The 15,891-nt window shown below is 36.3% G+C and overlaps 1 protein-coding gene and 1 long non-coding RNA gene across 4 annotated transcripts in view; both read left to right on the forward strand.

Annotated features, from left to right (window-relative positions):
- The window catches only part of grm2b (glutamate receptor, metabotropic 2b), a 58,439-nt gene that overhangs the window by 15,987 nt on the left and 26,561 nt on the right, over window positions 1–15,891 (forward strand). For 2 of the 3 annotated variants that reach the window (XM_087272622.1, XM_087272623.1), the window contains 2 exons: window positions 3,579–3,655; window positions 5,971–6,481. In XM_087272622.1, coding sequence (XP_087128748.1) covers window positions 6,014–6,481 — 468 coding nt within the window. In that variant the 5' untranslated portion in view covers window positions 3,579–3,655; window positions 5,971–6,013. 3 annotated transcript variants of the gene reach the window in all.
- Window positions 8,563–10,523, forward strand: LOC137490427 (uncharacterized). The gene is made up of 3 exons (XR_015502851.1): window positions 8,563–8,638; window positions 9,237–9,284; window positions 10,136–10,523. It is a non-coding gene; the product is annotated as an uncharacterized LOC137490427 (long non-coding RNA).

Raw genomic sequence — 15,891 nt, forward strand, 5'->3', positions numbered from 1 at the left:
TGAATAAGGGCGTCACGGTGGTGCAGTGGGTAGCACCATCACCTCACAGCAAGAAGGTTGCTGGTTCGAGCCCCGGCTGAGTCAGATGGCATGTCTGTGTGGAGTCTGCATGTTCTCCCCATGTTGGCGTGGGTTTACCCCACAGTCGAAAGACCTGCGCTATAGGTGAATTGGGTAAGCTAAATTGGCTGTAGTGTAAGTGTGTGAATGCAAGAGTGTATGGGTGTTTCCCAGTGTTGGGTTGCAGCTGGAAGGGCATTCGCTGTGTAAAACATATGCTGGATAAGTTGCAGGTTCATTCCACTGTGGCGACCCCTGATTAATAAAGAGACTGAGCTGAAAAGAAAATGAATACATGAATGAATGACAAAAAGAACAAAAGATTCAATTCCTCCAACAGTTGTATAGACACACTTGTGAAGAACAGATGCCTACATTATATAGAATACATTTTATATCAAGCCTCGACATTACCGGGAATTACCTTTACTGACTCGCTCTGATCCCTCGGTTTAATCCACCTATGATAAAAGATCTGGTATTAATTATGATACATGTACACATCTTTATCACACTGTCGCATCACCCAAAACCACCCACTTTTCTTGTTTCCATGGTAACATAAGTTAAGGAAGAGCAAGCTAATAAACAAGACGCTGCTTTATTACGAACAAGAAAAGAGAAGGAAACCCCAGGAACAAACATACATTACTTTAAATTAAATCTCTCATGGCATATTTGAAAAGTTATAAATTGAAGTATCTGCATCTAGAGACTCGTCAAAGCATTCAAATGAGCAAATAAAACACTGTACTGTAGTATTAGATCTGTTTTGCATTGCAGTTGATGCTTTTATATACTGCAATTAAGGTAAACTCGCTAGTGACTCATTTAGAAAACTGATTTCACAATCAAACTGCATTTGAGAGAAGCTCATTCATTGCTATTCCTTCAGCTTAGGCCCTTATTTATCAGGGGTCACCACAGCAGAATGAACCACCAACTATTCCAGCCACGATTTATCCAGTTCACTTATACAGCATGTCTATTGAACTGTGGGGAAAACCGGAGCACCCGAAGCACACGGGGAGACCATGCAAACTCCACACAGAAATGCCAACTGGCCCAGCTGGGACTTGAACCAGCAACCTTCTTGCTATGAGGCAACCACTGAGCCACCGTGCCGCCCCAGAAACTTATGTTAGATTTTATAAATAGGTGCCGGCTAAGATAAGCATCAGTATTGCGATCACTCATTTTTCCAAACCCTTAACCTTTCAATTTGGCAAGTACAATAACCTGCCTCCGCCATATGTGCTACAGTAGGAAATTATAGCAAATCGTGCTGCTTACTGAGGCCATGTGGGCTGTTAATCTATAAAAGAGACTTACAAATACTGTAAGTGATGATTGATGAACATATAAAAAAAAATCCTCATACCTACACTGAATGATGAAGTAATATTAGGGCAGGACTGGTAAGCCAACACAAAGAATCAATCCATGATGAAGGCTTATATTTCCTGAGAAAATATCAAATCTAATTAATAAACTTGTTCATTTTTTTTTTCATTTGTTTGTTCATTCATTTTCCTTCAGCTTAGTGTCTTCATTCATCAGGTGTCGCCACAGTGGAATGAACCACCAACTTATCCTGTGTTTTACACAGCGGATGGCCTACCAGCTACAAACAAGTACTGGGAAACACCCATACACACTGATTCACACACACACTCATACACGAGGGCCACTTTAGTTTATTCAATTGACCTATAGCACATGTCTTTGGACTTGTGGGGGAAACCAGAGCACCTGGAGGAAAACCCCACAAGAACACAGGGAGAACATGCAGACTCCACACAGAAATACCAACTGACCTAGCCAGGACTCGAACCAGCAACCTTCTAGCTGTGAGGCGACATCGCTACCCACTGTGCCACCGCATCGCCCTATTCAAGTCCCTGCTGGGTCAGTTGGCATTTCTGTGTTGAGTTTACATGTTCTCCCTGTGTTGGTGTGGGTTTCCTCCGGGTGCTCCGGTTTCCCCCACAGTCCAAAGACATGCGCTATAGGTAAATTGAATAAGCTAAAATTGTCCATAGTGTATGAGTGTGTGCATGAATTAGTGTGTATGGGTGTTTCCCAGTGATGGGTTGCAGCTGGAAAGGGCATACACTGTGTAAAACACAGGATAAGTTGGGGGTTCATTCCACTGTGGTGACCACAGATCAGGGACTAAGGAACTAAGCCAAAAAGAAAATGAATGAATGAATGAATGAATGAATAAATGCAAACTTTTATTTTGGATGCCAACTGACAGCAATAGTATTAAATGTATTTAAATACCTTACAGACAAATCAGTAAAACCTAGTGGTTTGAAGGACACTGTTGCAAAGAATAAGGGGTTAGATGACAATTAACGAGTATTTGGGAGCTAAATTTATTCCCGTATAAACTGCTGTTACACTAAATTACACCATGTCTTCTATAAATCATGTTAGAATTGTATCATAGTCATTAAGATTTTCACATATAAAAAACTATTACACTTTACTACACCTCCACACTCTCCTCATAAATTAAACTCCCCATAAACACTGCATTATTAATTTATTATTTGTACAATTAAAGTTGCTAATATTAATAGCTCTACTTTCCAATAGTTCATCTTGAAATTTACATACCCACTGTACATATACATTTGTAATTATGTTCATATCTATCTGCATACCTCTGATTAGCAACCTGTACATATATTCATTAATTGTAAATCTCCATTCACAGTTAATGCAACCTGTATATAATGTTCACAGTACATCCATTTCTAAATATCACCATAGTTTTTCTATAATTACAGCCATTGCACTTCTGGTTAGACCTTAACTGCATTTCGTTTTCTTGTACATGTAATAAAGTTGAATCTAATTTAATCTACTATTTTGATGCATGAAAACATTTGATAGTAGTCTAAAGATATACATGATAAACATGAAAAAACTGTCACTGATAAACTGATAAACTGTCTCTAAACTGGAAAAGACTCTTAAAACCGCACACCATCTTAAAAAAAAAAGTGTAATGCAAGAAAAACCCATAATAATCTTACTGTAGACAAGCAGAAGGGAAAGTCTGGCAAGTGTGAATAGAGATGAAAGCTGTATCATCTGTGTGAAATATAGTCGCCGAAGACTCCTATCAGCTGAAATTATTTATCGTTTCATCTTTTCATCCTCTTCCCTCAGGTTGTAATTTGTCATAACTTAAAAGATGATATCCATCACCTTTGACACGCGGAGAAAATTACGTAGTCACTGGGAGTTATTGATGTATGTGAATTAATGAAGCTAGAAAACAGAGCCTCACCTCTGAAATGTTGAGTTCAATCAGGATGAATAACTATCTAGACATGAACCGCCTCCTCATTGCCACCACAAAAACCTTATGCAAATTCAATGTCTTATGTAATACGTGACTCCGTGCATTTGTGTTATCAGATGTATTAATCAGTGTTTTTCATTTCCGGGGTTTTTTATGTTGCATTTCGAGCTCGACGATTTGTGATTGTTTTTTTTATCAGATGCAGAGAAGATATCAAGATGTGTCCAGAATCAGCAGAAGACCTAATTAATATCTCGAACAAGTAAACCACATCAGGTGAGTTACGGCAAGACACTGCAGTCAAAATAATCTGTCAATATTGAGACAGCTGAAAGTGACATTTAATGAATTAACTTGCTTAATTAGGTTAACTAGGCAGGTTTGGGTAATTAGGCAAGTTATTGTATAACAATGGTTTGTTCTGTAGACCAGTGAAAAAATATAGCTTAAAGGAGCTAATAATTTTAACCCTAAAATGGTGTTTAAAAAATTAAAACTGCTTTTATTGTAGCCGAAAAAATATCAGAATATTTCTCCATCAAAAAAAATATTATCAGACATACTGTGGAAAAAATCGCCGTTAACCTATGCTCAAAGTTGGGTTGGGTGCTGGGTCTATTCTACGCAAGCAATGATGACTTTCACCTTGATATTTTAGCGCATATGTATACCTGACCGGTGAGCCGTCTGACGGTGTCCTTCTGAATCAAATCAGCAGGATGCCTGACTTTAACTGCAGTTCGGCAGTTTCACTTTAACTCATGAACATTTCATTCATGCCCCTGTCACAAACTGGAGACGCAAGTAAGGACTGGTGAGAGTGTTATGGAATTTATTAACGCACGCCAAAAGGAAAGAAAAAAACTTCCGCATTTCGCAATGTGTGATTTTGTGTTTGTGTGCGGTTCTTTACTGACAGCTGCATGTGTTGAGCTTGTCAGAAAATATGGTGAAAAGTCCTACATGACGGTAATAGTTTGATTGCGGTGTTTACTTCAATAATGCCACTAATATATGCATACTCCACATGTCTTAATTTCATTTCTGTTTAGTTCAGTTATGATTTTAGTTGGATTAAGGTGATTACAAATCTTATTGAACATCATTTATTTTCATCACCAATTATCATAGTAGAACAGTTTCTCAAGCAGTTTGTGATGCATTTTGAAAACAGGAGATGAGCCCCTGGTCTAATGCGCCACCTGGCTTGAGAAACCCGTTCTCAAAGACTTATTATTTGTGTAGCACACATATTCTGAATGCCTTTGGTAGAATTCAAATGAGCCATTTTTATCTAGATTAATTCAGAGATTAATCTAGATTTAAAAAATAATAATAATCAATGCCCACCTATAATATATATATATATATATATATATATATATATATATATATATATATATATATATATATATATAGCAATAAATGTCGAGTTCAGCAGCTCTTGCATACACCAAACTTCGGTTTTATTCATATCTGTATTTTAAAGGTGTTAACAGAAGGATTAGTTCATGCATGATTTGCTTGCTTATATAATATTATTTTATTCTCAATATTTATATTCCATTTTCTGCATTATGGAATGATGAAAATAGATTTCCAGCATTCCCTCTGTAAAAACATATGACTAATATGTCTAAAAAAACTGAACCCAAATGAAATGTATACAAGTTATTATTATTATTATTATTATTATTATTATTATTATTATTATTATTAAGATTTATTTTTGGCCTATTTTGCCTTTATTGGATAGGACAATAATCAGACAGTAAAGTGGGAAAGAGAGGTTGAGATAGCGTTGGGAAATGTCCTCGAGCCATGATTCAAAATCGGGATGCCCTGAAGTGCTACAGCACCATATGTCGGCACACTAACCACTAGGCTTTTGCGCCGACTGTAAACGAATTATGCATGTGTAACGAGATGTTTACATATTTAAATATAATATTATAAAAAATATTTTATCCATACAAATGTTTGCCATTCTTAAAGGTGCCATAAATTTCAAAATCTGGATATACCTAGGCATAGACGGATTATACATTTATTCAGCGCCACCAGAACTGCCATAAGTTCTATTTAACTGTTATGTTAACGTGTATATTGTGAAGTTTGCAAAGTATGTTTGTATACTGATCTCTCAGCTCTTTTTTCTGGAGTAAAAGGATGCCAAATAAAGTTCAAACACTCATCTGTTTGACATTAATAACTTTTTATATGTGTTAAAAACACAAAATACTAAAAAAACAAAACTCTGATACATGTCTGTCTGCCCCTTTTGTTGAGTAAAATGATCATTTAGCCTATATTCCATTCAAAAACACTTCAAACCCAGGAGCAAACTTTCATTTCATTCACTAACTCACTCCTTCTAGCTAAAATAAACCTCTCCACTACTTCAGCTGAAAATATTGTGACTTAAGAACAAATCTACTCAATTTGATAAAAAAATAATTTGACAAATGAAGTATGATTGTTTTGCAAATATTTCAGTGTATCGTGGTGTGTGTGTGAGGGAGAGAGAGAGATAGAGAGAGAGAGGAAGAAGTGTAGTACTAACATTTAATTTTTTCTCTATTCACCTCCAGTGTCTTACCTAAAAGAGCACTCTCACCTCTCATACACCCCAACATGGCTGGAGTCGCACCCATCCTCCTGTTCCTGTTAATCCCTGTGGCCCAAACGACCCCCAGATACGCTCCACCGCTGGCCGGATCCAAGCGGGAGATCATAATAGACGGAGACCTGGTAATCGGAGGCCTGTTTCCGGTGCACGAGAAGGGAAAAGGGACCGAGGACTGTGGTAAAATTAATGAAGAGCGGGGGATCCAGAGATTGGAGGCCATGTTGCTTGCGCTGGATGAAATTAACCAAGACAACCGTATCTTGCCCGGCTTGAAATTGGGAGCCCATATACTGGACACCTGCTCGAAAGACACGTATGCACTGGAGCAGTCGCTGGCGTTCGTGAGGGCGTCTCTCACTAAAGTGCATCAGCCAGGCTTCATCTGTCCAGACGGGTCAAATCCTGTGCCGGATGAACTGCCGCTGGCCATTTCTGGAGTGATCGGAGGATCGTATAGTGATGTTTCTATACAGGTAAGGTAAACACTAAACACAAAGCGTATCATTTTCATATTGATTCATTCAGTTCAAGTACTAAAATGACTAAAAGGAAATCTAATAAAAATGACAAGTTAAACTTCCAAAACTTTCATTTTTGCTATTTTCATGACAGTGATTGACCAGAAACAGAAATGCCTGTCTACTTGTTTTTTTAAAGGGGTGGTCCAGATTGTCTTAAGACTTGATTGTGTTTATGGGGTGCAAATTAGTGTGTGCTTATGCTTTATTTGTTAATAATCACCCTATTATTTCACATATCTTACCATAATTTTCTACTATTACTCTGCTAATATAAAAATAACTATCATATTTTCTGGTTCATCCAAAGGCCTGCCCTCAACCGGCTCTGTTTGGTCAGCTAACCTAATTAACCTATATGTATCTTGTTGTTGTCCCCCGAACTTCACTATGTGAACTCTGTAAAAGTCGGTCGCTGCGTCCGAAAATGCTTAGTAGGTACTGGATTATAAGTAGGTATGAATGTAAGCAGTATGAATGAAACTTGAATGTACTACATCCACCATTTTGCATGTGACCTACACGTGATCAGTTGTATCGCTTCACTCCCATTCATAAATTCTCTTGCTGTGCATCATCAGATACACACTTCAGAATCTAGCCAGAAGTAGTAAGTCATTCGGGTACTTATCGCATACTGTTTTTTGAATTTTGAAGTTTGTTGCATGTTTATCCCTGCGATGCTGTCAGGGGCAATACAGCAAAGCTGTTTGTGTGCAGCAAGCGTTTTTATCGGAAGATCAGTAGGAGAATAGGAGAATGGCGTACGTTGTCTTTTATCAGGAGTTCGTTCACAATAAGACAAATCGCCTGGCTGCTGTGTTTGCCTAAATCTTCTAGATTACCAACAGGGCTAATGGTTAAAATAGACAGGGCAAGAGACCTGCTGCACTAAGTCTGCATTCAGACCCGGGGATTGAGGGAAAAGCCCTTATTTATAGTGTTTATATAAACACGATTATCTTCATAATGATAGAAATTGTGGTTATCTGTATATGAAAAAAACGAATAACAAATGTAGCAGGACATTAAATTACTGTTTATTTCTTTGCATTTTAACTTTGTAAACTATAAAATCATGCGTCTCCTCACGGTTTGTGTCTCATTTTGTGAGCTGACAGACAACAGTTGTTCACTCCCCTCCTTCTCCCCTGCTGGCCACGCCCACTCCTGCCCTTTGCTCGCGGAGCTCCACCCTAAACCGAAAGTGAGGGGTGTCATGGCCCTTTAAGCTGTATTGAAGTGTCTTGAAAAAAATGTAGTCAAGTATTATTTACTGTCATCATGGCAAAGATAAAATAAATCAGTTATTAGAGATGAGTTATTAAAACGATTATGTTTAGAAATGTGTTGAATAAAAAATGTCTCTCCGTAAACAGAAATTGGGGAAAAAATAAACAGGGGGGCAAATAATTCAGAGGGGCTATTAACTCTCACTTCAATTGTATATGTCATGATGTTTATGATTTCTTTTTATTCAGTACAGCATAAAACATAATTTTTAGCTTAAACCATTTACATAAAGTGCAAATCAACAACTAAATAAACATATTTAGGCATAAAAAATACCTGTGTATTAAAAAATACCAATACAATGCCTGTGTGCCGGTAGCCATTGACTTGCAGGACCACAGTTTTAACTATAAAATGTTCAAATGTTCTACTGAGAGAATAAAGTCACCTACATCTTGTATTTCAGGTGAACTGTCCCTTTAAAAACACTGTAAAAAGTGCTACACTCACAAAGTTGGTTCTATCTACTTTAAATAAATGCAATCTAGTTAATTTTATTTGTTTTATACCAAAAAAATAAAATTTGCTTCCTCTTTACTTAAAATATATCAGTTTTTATATAACTGTATATTTTGAATAAAACTAATGCAATTTATTTGAGTAGATTTTTGTATGTGGTTATTGTGTAGAATAAATGTTATAAAAGTGAGTTGACACAGACAATTTATTAGAGCAGCTGTCGATGTGGACAGGTGTTCATAAAACGTGATTTTAATAGTTTGGCGTGACTCCTTTTTCATTGCCCGGGATTTAGCAGGCAGACGCAGCTTCTGCAATGGTCGACATTAACTGCTCCCAGCAGCGGATCTGATTAACACGGTAAGTTGCAAATTTAGCCGAATGATAATTGTAAAGTCATGCAAAACTGCTGTCTTCGCTAGGCAGGTGAGGTTTTAGCTTTGTAAATTGTACTGTAGCCTCAGGTATGTTAACAGTTAGACTGCTCTCACATGGAAAGCTAAATTGGCTTACGCTGACCAACGCTAGTTTATGCTAACGATTAAAAGTGATATTATTGAGAAAAAATAGTGAAAGTAGTTTTAAAACACTTAGTAGGTATAACTAACGTTGCAGAACCGATTAACAAGGTCACTGGTGGGCGGTCGGGGTGTGGGGGTTCAGTTTGTTAGCGCTAACTTAGCTAAAGTTAGCTCACCTAAGTTATAGCAGCACATTAAGGATGGATATTAAATGCAGAAACGTATGCAACAGTTAAGTAGTTTGTGTTTAACGTAAGAGAAAGTATAACTTAAAGTTTGTGTTTTAGAGATTTAGTCCATAAGTTTTTTAATGCTGCATAGTGAATAAATTACAGATTTACAATTTATTTTAACTTAAATTACATTTACTACTGATGTTTACAGAACCATTTAAATTGTATGCACCTCATTCTAAAATGCATGTTCTTGGTCTTTAGATACCAAAGTGATTTTGTTACCTGTGGATCTTCAAACTTCACATCCAGGTAAGAAAAACATTAGATACAATTACAGCTATAATTATTTGCAGGTAAGTAAAACATGGGTAAAATTGCAAACAATAGTGGGCTCCATAGAATTAACTTACATTTGATATCTGAAGATTTTTTTATGTGTGCAACAGTAAAAACAGTATAAAAATATTCTAATGCAGTTTCTTATTATCTGTCAGTCTTTCAATAAAGCTAACTGATAACACTGAATCACTGAACTGTCATTTGCCAGTCACATTAAATTTGAAGAAAGTCAATTAAATGTAGCTTTAGCAAAAATTTAATGTAAACCTTAATGTAATGTGTAAAATGTCAATGTATTTATTTATTTATTTAATAAAATTTGTATTATGACGTGCAAAGTTTGGTGAAAAATGAAGATGACAATTAAATTATAGAATTTGTATTCTATAATTTTCATATAGCCATTTTCAAACAGTTTTAATATCTAAATTACATACACATTCTTATGCTTTATAAGTTGTCAAAATAAACAAAAAATGTAATACCTAAATTTTAACAATTCTTTGATTGACAGGAAACCACAATGACATGCACTGTTACACTGAGTAAAATCACAGTTTTCTTTAAAATTTGATAACTAAAAACACCTGGAATAATGTAATTACACAACCTCTATAACCTTTTTTTATTTTTTAAATAGAAGTTAGGTAATTTTAACTAAGGTAATTTTTAACTGATAAACTAAGGTGTTTCATCCATGCATCATTCTCACTGGACTTTTGTAACTTCACTTGTAGTTATTTTCTATTTAGTATTTAGCTATTTAATGTTGTTTGGTAGCAACCACCTGAACTCCTGTTTCTTTTTGTCTCTACCAATAGAGTTGTGAGGAATCAGAGGTGCATGCGGCTGCCCACGGGAAAAATTTGCCATCAGCCCAACACAGTTTGGATTATCATAGGACTGTCAGAGGTTTGCCAAACCTGTCAAATGCATGATGGCTCCTGTTTGGACTTACCGATGTCCTCGACTTCAAGTATCCATCAAAACTGTATACATTTGAGATATATTAGAGACTCTTTGTGGGACTGGACATTATGCATCCTAAATCTTCATCAAAATATGCAAATCTCCTCACTGAGTTGCCTTGGATGATTTCTCAATAGGATCTGGTATTATTAATGTTTTTATTTATGTATTGTGTACGTGTAGCCACATTAATGGCCTATTTTGTAGTCACTATTAAAAGGAACATCGATTGATATTGAATACATGTTATGGTCTTTAATCCATCTTCCCATTCTTATTTAATTGTTATTGACAGGAAAGTCTGTTTATCTGTTTTTACTAGTGTATATTGTGCTTACAATATAGAAACGAAGATTTATTTTCTGAGGTTACAGCCAGAAGTCAATTAAATTCGTTTTAAATGACATATGCATGGTTAATTTTATTTAGATCATTAAGTTCATAATACTTAATTAAAACGAGTACAGTCAACATATAGCAATGTATAAGTAAGTTAAGTTTAACAAAAAAAGTAAGTTTATCTGATTTGAGTAATTTTAAAAATATTAGTTGGCTCAACTTAATTTTATTGCATTTGTTTTAAGCAATGTTTTAGTGTTTAAAATACTTAAAAAAGGCTGGAAGTTGAATCAACCTAAAACGTCCGATGCAACCACTTGCCTCACTTTTTATAAGTTAGATCTAAGTAACATTTTTTACAGTGAATGCTTGTTTTATGCAACTGGCTGCAATCTTGTTTTTTTCACAGATCCATGCCTCTTGCAGTGTAATTTCAGTTCACTGAACTCTGAAAGGTGGCTGCTACGCCCCTGCACTACATTTGGTTCACTTTGTTGTCTGAATAAGCCCAGACTATCATTAATACCCTTTCTCGACTTCCCACAGGGTTATTTGCATTCTCACTCACAGACATGAATTTGAAATATGAGCAGAATGTGTTATCATAGCAGTAAGCATAACACACAGAGGGACGCACTTCTGACCGCGTCTCTTTTTTATATACATTACACTCAAATCCTCCTTATCAAACCACAGCAACATATACATCCGCCCATTGCTCCGTCAGCACAATACAAACTGACCTCCTCCTGAGCGAAGCACCCAGAGACTGTGAATCTACAGCTTGTTAATTATGGTTCTTTGCCTTTAGGCAGTGATTAGCATGAGACGACTGAGTGCTAATTGCCCTACACTCACGCTTTATACGGTCGGAATTGTGGCTTAATTGTTGTATCATCTGTGCTGGAATTTACATTGCTAACCACAATACACATGCTGGAGACATCAAAACTTGCACTATGACATTTTTTTGGTGCAGTTTTTGTTGAAAACGGTGTATTCATGTACCCTTAAAGGTGCTGTTTGTAAGTTCTTGACTCTTCTAAAGCATAAAAAAGCTATAATATGTTTGCAGATAGTTTCCCAATACCAGGTTGCGGCTCGAAGGGCATCCGCTACATAAAACATATACTAGAATAGTTGGCGGTTCATTCCACTGTGGCGATCCCTGATAAATAAGGGACCAAGCTGAAGAAAAATGAATGAATGAATGTTTACAGATTTTTAAGAAACATGCTAAGTGAACATACTTGTTTATCTCCCAGTTTACCCAATTATATTTCGTCACCTGGGTTGCCTTGGTGGAAAACATTGTGTTTCGTTTCAGTCATGAAGGCTGTCTCGGTGTACCTAAGCATGGCCTAAAATGCATTATAGCAACCTCCAAAATAAGATGCAGACCTAGTGTTATAAATATCTACAGGAGGTGGTATATAATTAGCAAATATAATAATATAATATAAATATAATATATAATATAATATAATATAAATATTACAAATATAAACATTAGCTGGGCAGCTTACATTGTAAGGCACAATTGTCAGGCACACTCACTTCTGTTGGTGTCGCCAATCTGGCAGCCTGCGTTTATGTCCAGTCACAGTTTGAATTTGGACTGCAATAGCTAGTGCAGCCACTAGTCCTGTGTACTGCACCTTTAAATGGGTGGTCCTCTTTGATATCATATTTTGAACTTTAGACAGCATCTCTGAATGTAAGACGCTCAAAGTTCAATGCAAAGAGAGGCATTGGCTTTTACAGAGTTAGCTTAGCAAAGCCTACAGCGAACAAAGTTTGTGGACTATAAAAAAATATATCTGTGTTAGTGAGATCACAAACGCTTTAGGTTACACGCATGCACCCTTCACAGCAAAAAGGGTTGGCCAGAGGCGCTGTAATGTTATAGCAGAGAAAGCTAAACTGCTGTGCAAACGCTGCTATTTCCACAGTGCTCATTCTGTTTCTGTATTTGAGCTTCCAGAGGACATGACACGAAAAGAGAAGTTCTTACAATTTAATTTTAATTATATTTTGGAGAATTATAAAAACTATATGGCTAGCATTTGACAAAGGACAGCTTCCAGAATCTCTAGCAGTTCAGTGTTGGATTCAGTTAAAATATCCTCAAAGAAGGAGCAGCTCCAACCATAATAGACGAAGCTGTGAATTGTGAGCCACAACCTGTAAGTATTTTTATATGTTAAAATCAACACAATCTCATGACAATTCGTAACTTTTTGATTTAGTGGCTAATTCGTATAAATTCGTACGATCTAATTCGTACAATTTAGTACAACTTGCTCATCCCCCAATGACGGTTGGGTTTAGGGGTGGGGTTAGGTGCCAAAATTTATTTAAGGAGGTTAAAATTTATCTGTTACAAGCACAGTCTCTAGCGTTAGCGATATGTTGTAGCAAGGACATAAACAAGGATGTAAACAACGAGAAAAGCCACTAACAATTTAGCTAAAAGTTCATATTTATCTGCCAAATCTGTCAAACTGATGTCATAAGAGGATTGTCAAAAGCAAATCAACAAATTTTAATGAAAGATTACAAGAAAAACACATAATAATTAGTGGATTAAATGTCTCATGAAATTAAACTAAAGATTTTAGATGTTAGTATCAGTATTATTGGTATTTAGAATATCTATAAGTCACACATATTTTAATCTTTACATAATCTCTGATAACAGAATCACATGACCTTTTTTAATGCACATACTGGAATTTGTTCGGTAAAAGTGTTTCCATCATAGTTTATGCGCATCCTTTCTTATCAAACAAAAGGTTTATCTTACTCAGTTTAGGTGCTTACGTTTTTTATGTGCATCTTGGCGTTTCCATCAACCGGTTTTATATGCGCATATCCAAAATGTGCATAAAAATAGGTGGATGGAAACGTAGATATTGCCAATTTTGTTTTCCAAACAATACAAAATACCTCAAATCGAAAGAATTTTAAAATAAAAACGTATTTAACACATTTATAAATATGCTATTATCAGCACCATATATAAAAAATACTAAAATAACAACATTTTCAACCCAAAAACAGCACTTATTGAAACTACAAGGTGCTAAAAATAAACACAGACATGGGCTCAAAAAATATACTGATTAAATAAATGTAAAATTATGATATTTCTGACCTTTGACATCACAATTCCCATGTTTTAAGCAACTGTCCAGATAATCCTAAGCATGTATGGCTGCAGAAATCCTGTTGATCACAGGTGTCAAACTCAGTTCCAAAAGGGCCGCAGCTCTGCACAGTTTAGTTCCAACCCTAATTAAACACACCTGATCCAACTAATTGAGTCCTTCAGGCTTGTTTGAAACCTACAGGTAAGTGTGTTGGAGCAGGGTTGGAACTAAACTGTGCAGGGCTTCGGCCCTCCAGGAATTGAGTTTGACACCCCTGCTGTAGATGAAAAGTAGAAGTAAAGTTTAACCTCACCACAACAAACAATTTGCTTATTAATAATAGAGATAATAATAAAAATATTAATAATAATAGTAATATTAATAATAATAATACTTACTTTTATAGTAAGTCGTTTATATCGAAGTTGATTTTTAGCCGCATCAAATTGATGTTTCGTATCACCTAGTTTTTATGAGGCAAGTTGTTAGCCCAACGCTCAACCCCAATCTGGACAACAAGGACCTACACTACAGACAATTTAGCTTACCAAATTTACCTACAGCACATGTTTTTGGAATGTGGGGGGAAACTGGAGCACCGGAGGAAACCAATGCAAACATGGGGAGAACATGCAAACTCCACACAGAAATGCCAACTGGCCCAGCCGGAGCTTAAACCATTGAGCTTCTTGCTGTGAGGCGACATTGCTACCCGCTGCACCACCGTGTCGCCCAATAATAATAATAATAATGCCGGTTCATTCTGCTGTGGCGATTCCAGATTAACAAAGAGACAAAGCCGAAAAGATAATGAATGAATGAATAATAATAAGAATAATTCCTTAAATTTAGGCGGGGGGGATCTCCACATTCATCATAAGCTTAATAACTTACCAAAAAAAAATAATAATAATTTTACACAAACAATACATGTTTCACATAGCAGCACACAAACACTTCAGCGGGTCACTCTTCTGAAAAGCATGCCAGAGCCAGCGACAGCAAGCTGAAGGTCTCAAAGCAGTCCTTCCAACCGTGCTAGCCCTGACAAGGCCAGCCAAAAAAAAAAAGCCCATGCCACCTGTCCAGTGCTGGGGTGAAAGAGCTTCGAGGGGTCTTCAGGCAGCCCGGAGCCTATTCATCCCAATGCTAAATGAGAGACGCTCTTGGCAAGGCAACCCAAACAAGCATGACACGACTGAACATGAATATAAAGGAGAAAACACACATGTCCTGGCTGCTCCTCGCACACCTGTTTTTCACCCATTGCCATCTGGATTGTGAGACAGAATCGGGCCCGACATATTATCATTCATCAGCTCATGTACAAAGCTTAATGTGTGTGTGTGGGTAATGGTGGCAGAGCTATATCGAGTGGCGGAGTGGGTGGCAATGGTGATGAGATTGGCAGACTACCCTGCTTGTTTTGTGAGTGACAGCTCCCTAGAGAGGGAATAAACAGAATCGTCATGGCTTTGCAACTCGCAGCGCACGTCATTGGTGATGACTTAATTATCTCATGGTTAAATTCATATTCATGATGCACATCATTGCGAGCAAACATCTCAGAAAATATGTGTTTATAATGCAGATATTAACAGAATATTTCATTGAAGAATTTCATTTCTATCATTACCGAATTAACAGAAAAAATAAAAAGACTTTAATGACTAAAGTAGAGTCAAAAAACGTACACAGGTTAAACTATTTTAGTACCTATGCAAGGTATTAAAATAGCGAACATCTTGAAAAACGTGCTCATTATGCATGGATTAAACGAATAGCTCAAAGATTCTGTCATTACCAAATCACCAAAAAATACAAGTAATTTAATGACTATAAGAGTCCAAAAACATCTACAGGCAAAACTATTTTAATACATAATAGAGGTATTAAAATAGAAAACAACTCGAAAATGTGCATATTATGCAGGTATAAAAGAATAGCTCATTGAAGAATTTTATTTCTGTCATTACCGAATCAACAACAAAAAAGAAAAACAAAATGAGTCAAAAAACATCTACAGGTAAAACTATTTTAATACCCATGCGAGGTATTAAAATAGCAAACGTGAGCAAACATTTTGGAAAACATGTTTATGATGCAGGCATTGAAAG

This window comes from Danio rerio, chromosome 11 (genome assembly GCF_052040795.2).
Source record: "Danio rerio strain M-AB ecotype USA chromosome 11, GRCz13ab, whole genome shotgun sequence".
Lineage (NCBI taxonomy): Eukaryota > Metazoa > Chordata > Actinopteri > Cypriniformes > Danionidae > Danio > Danio rerio.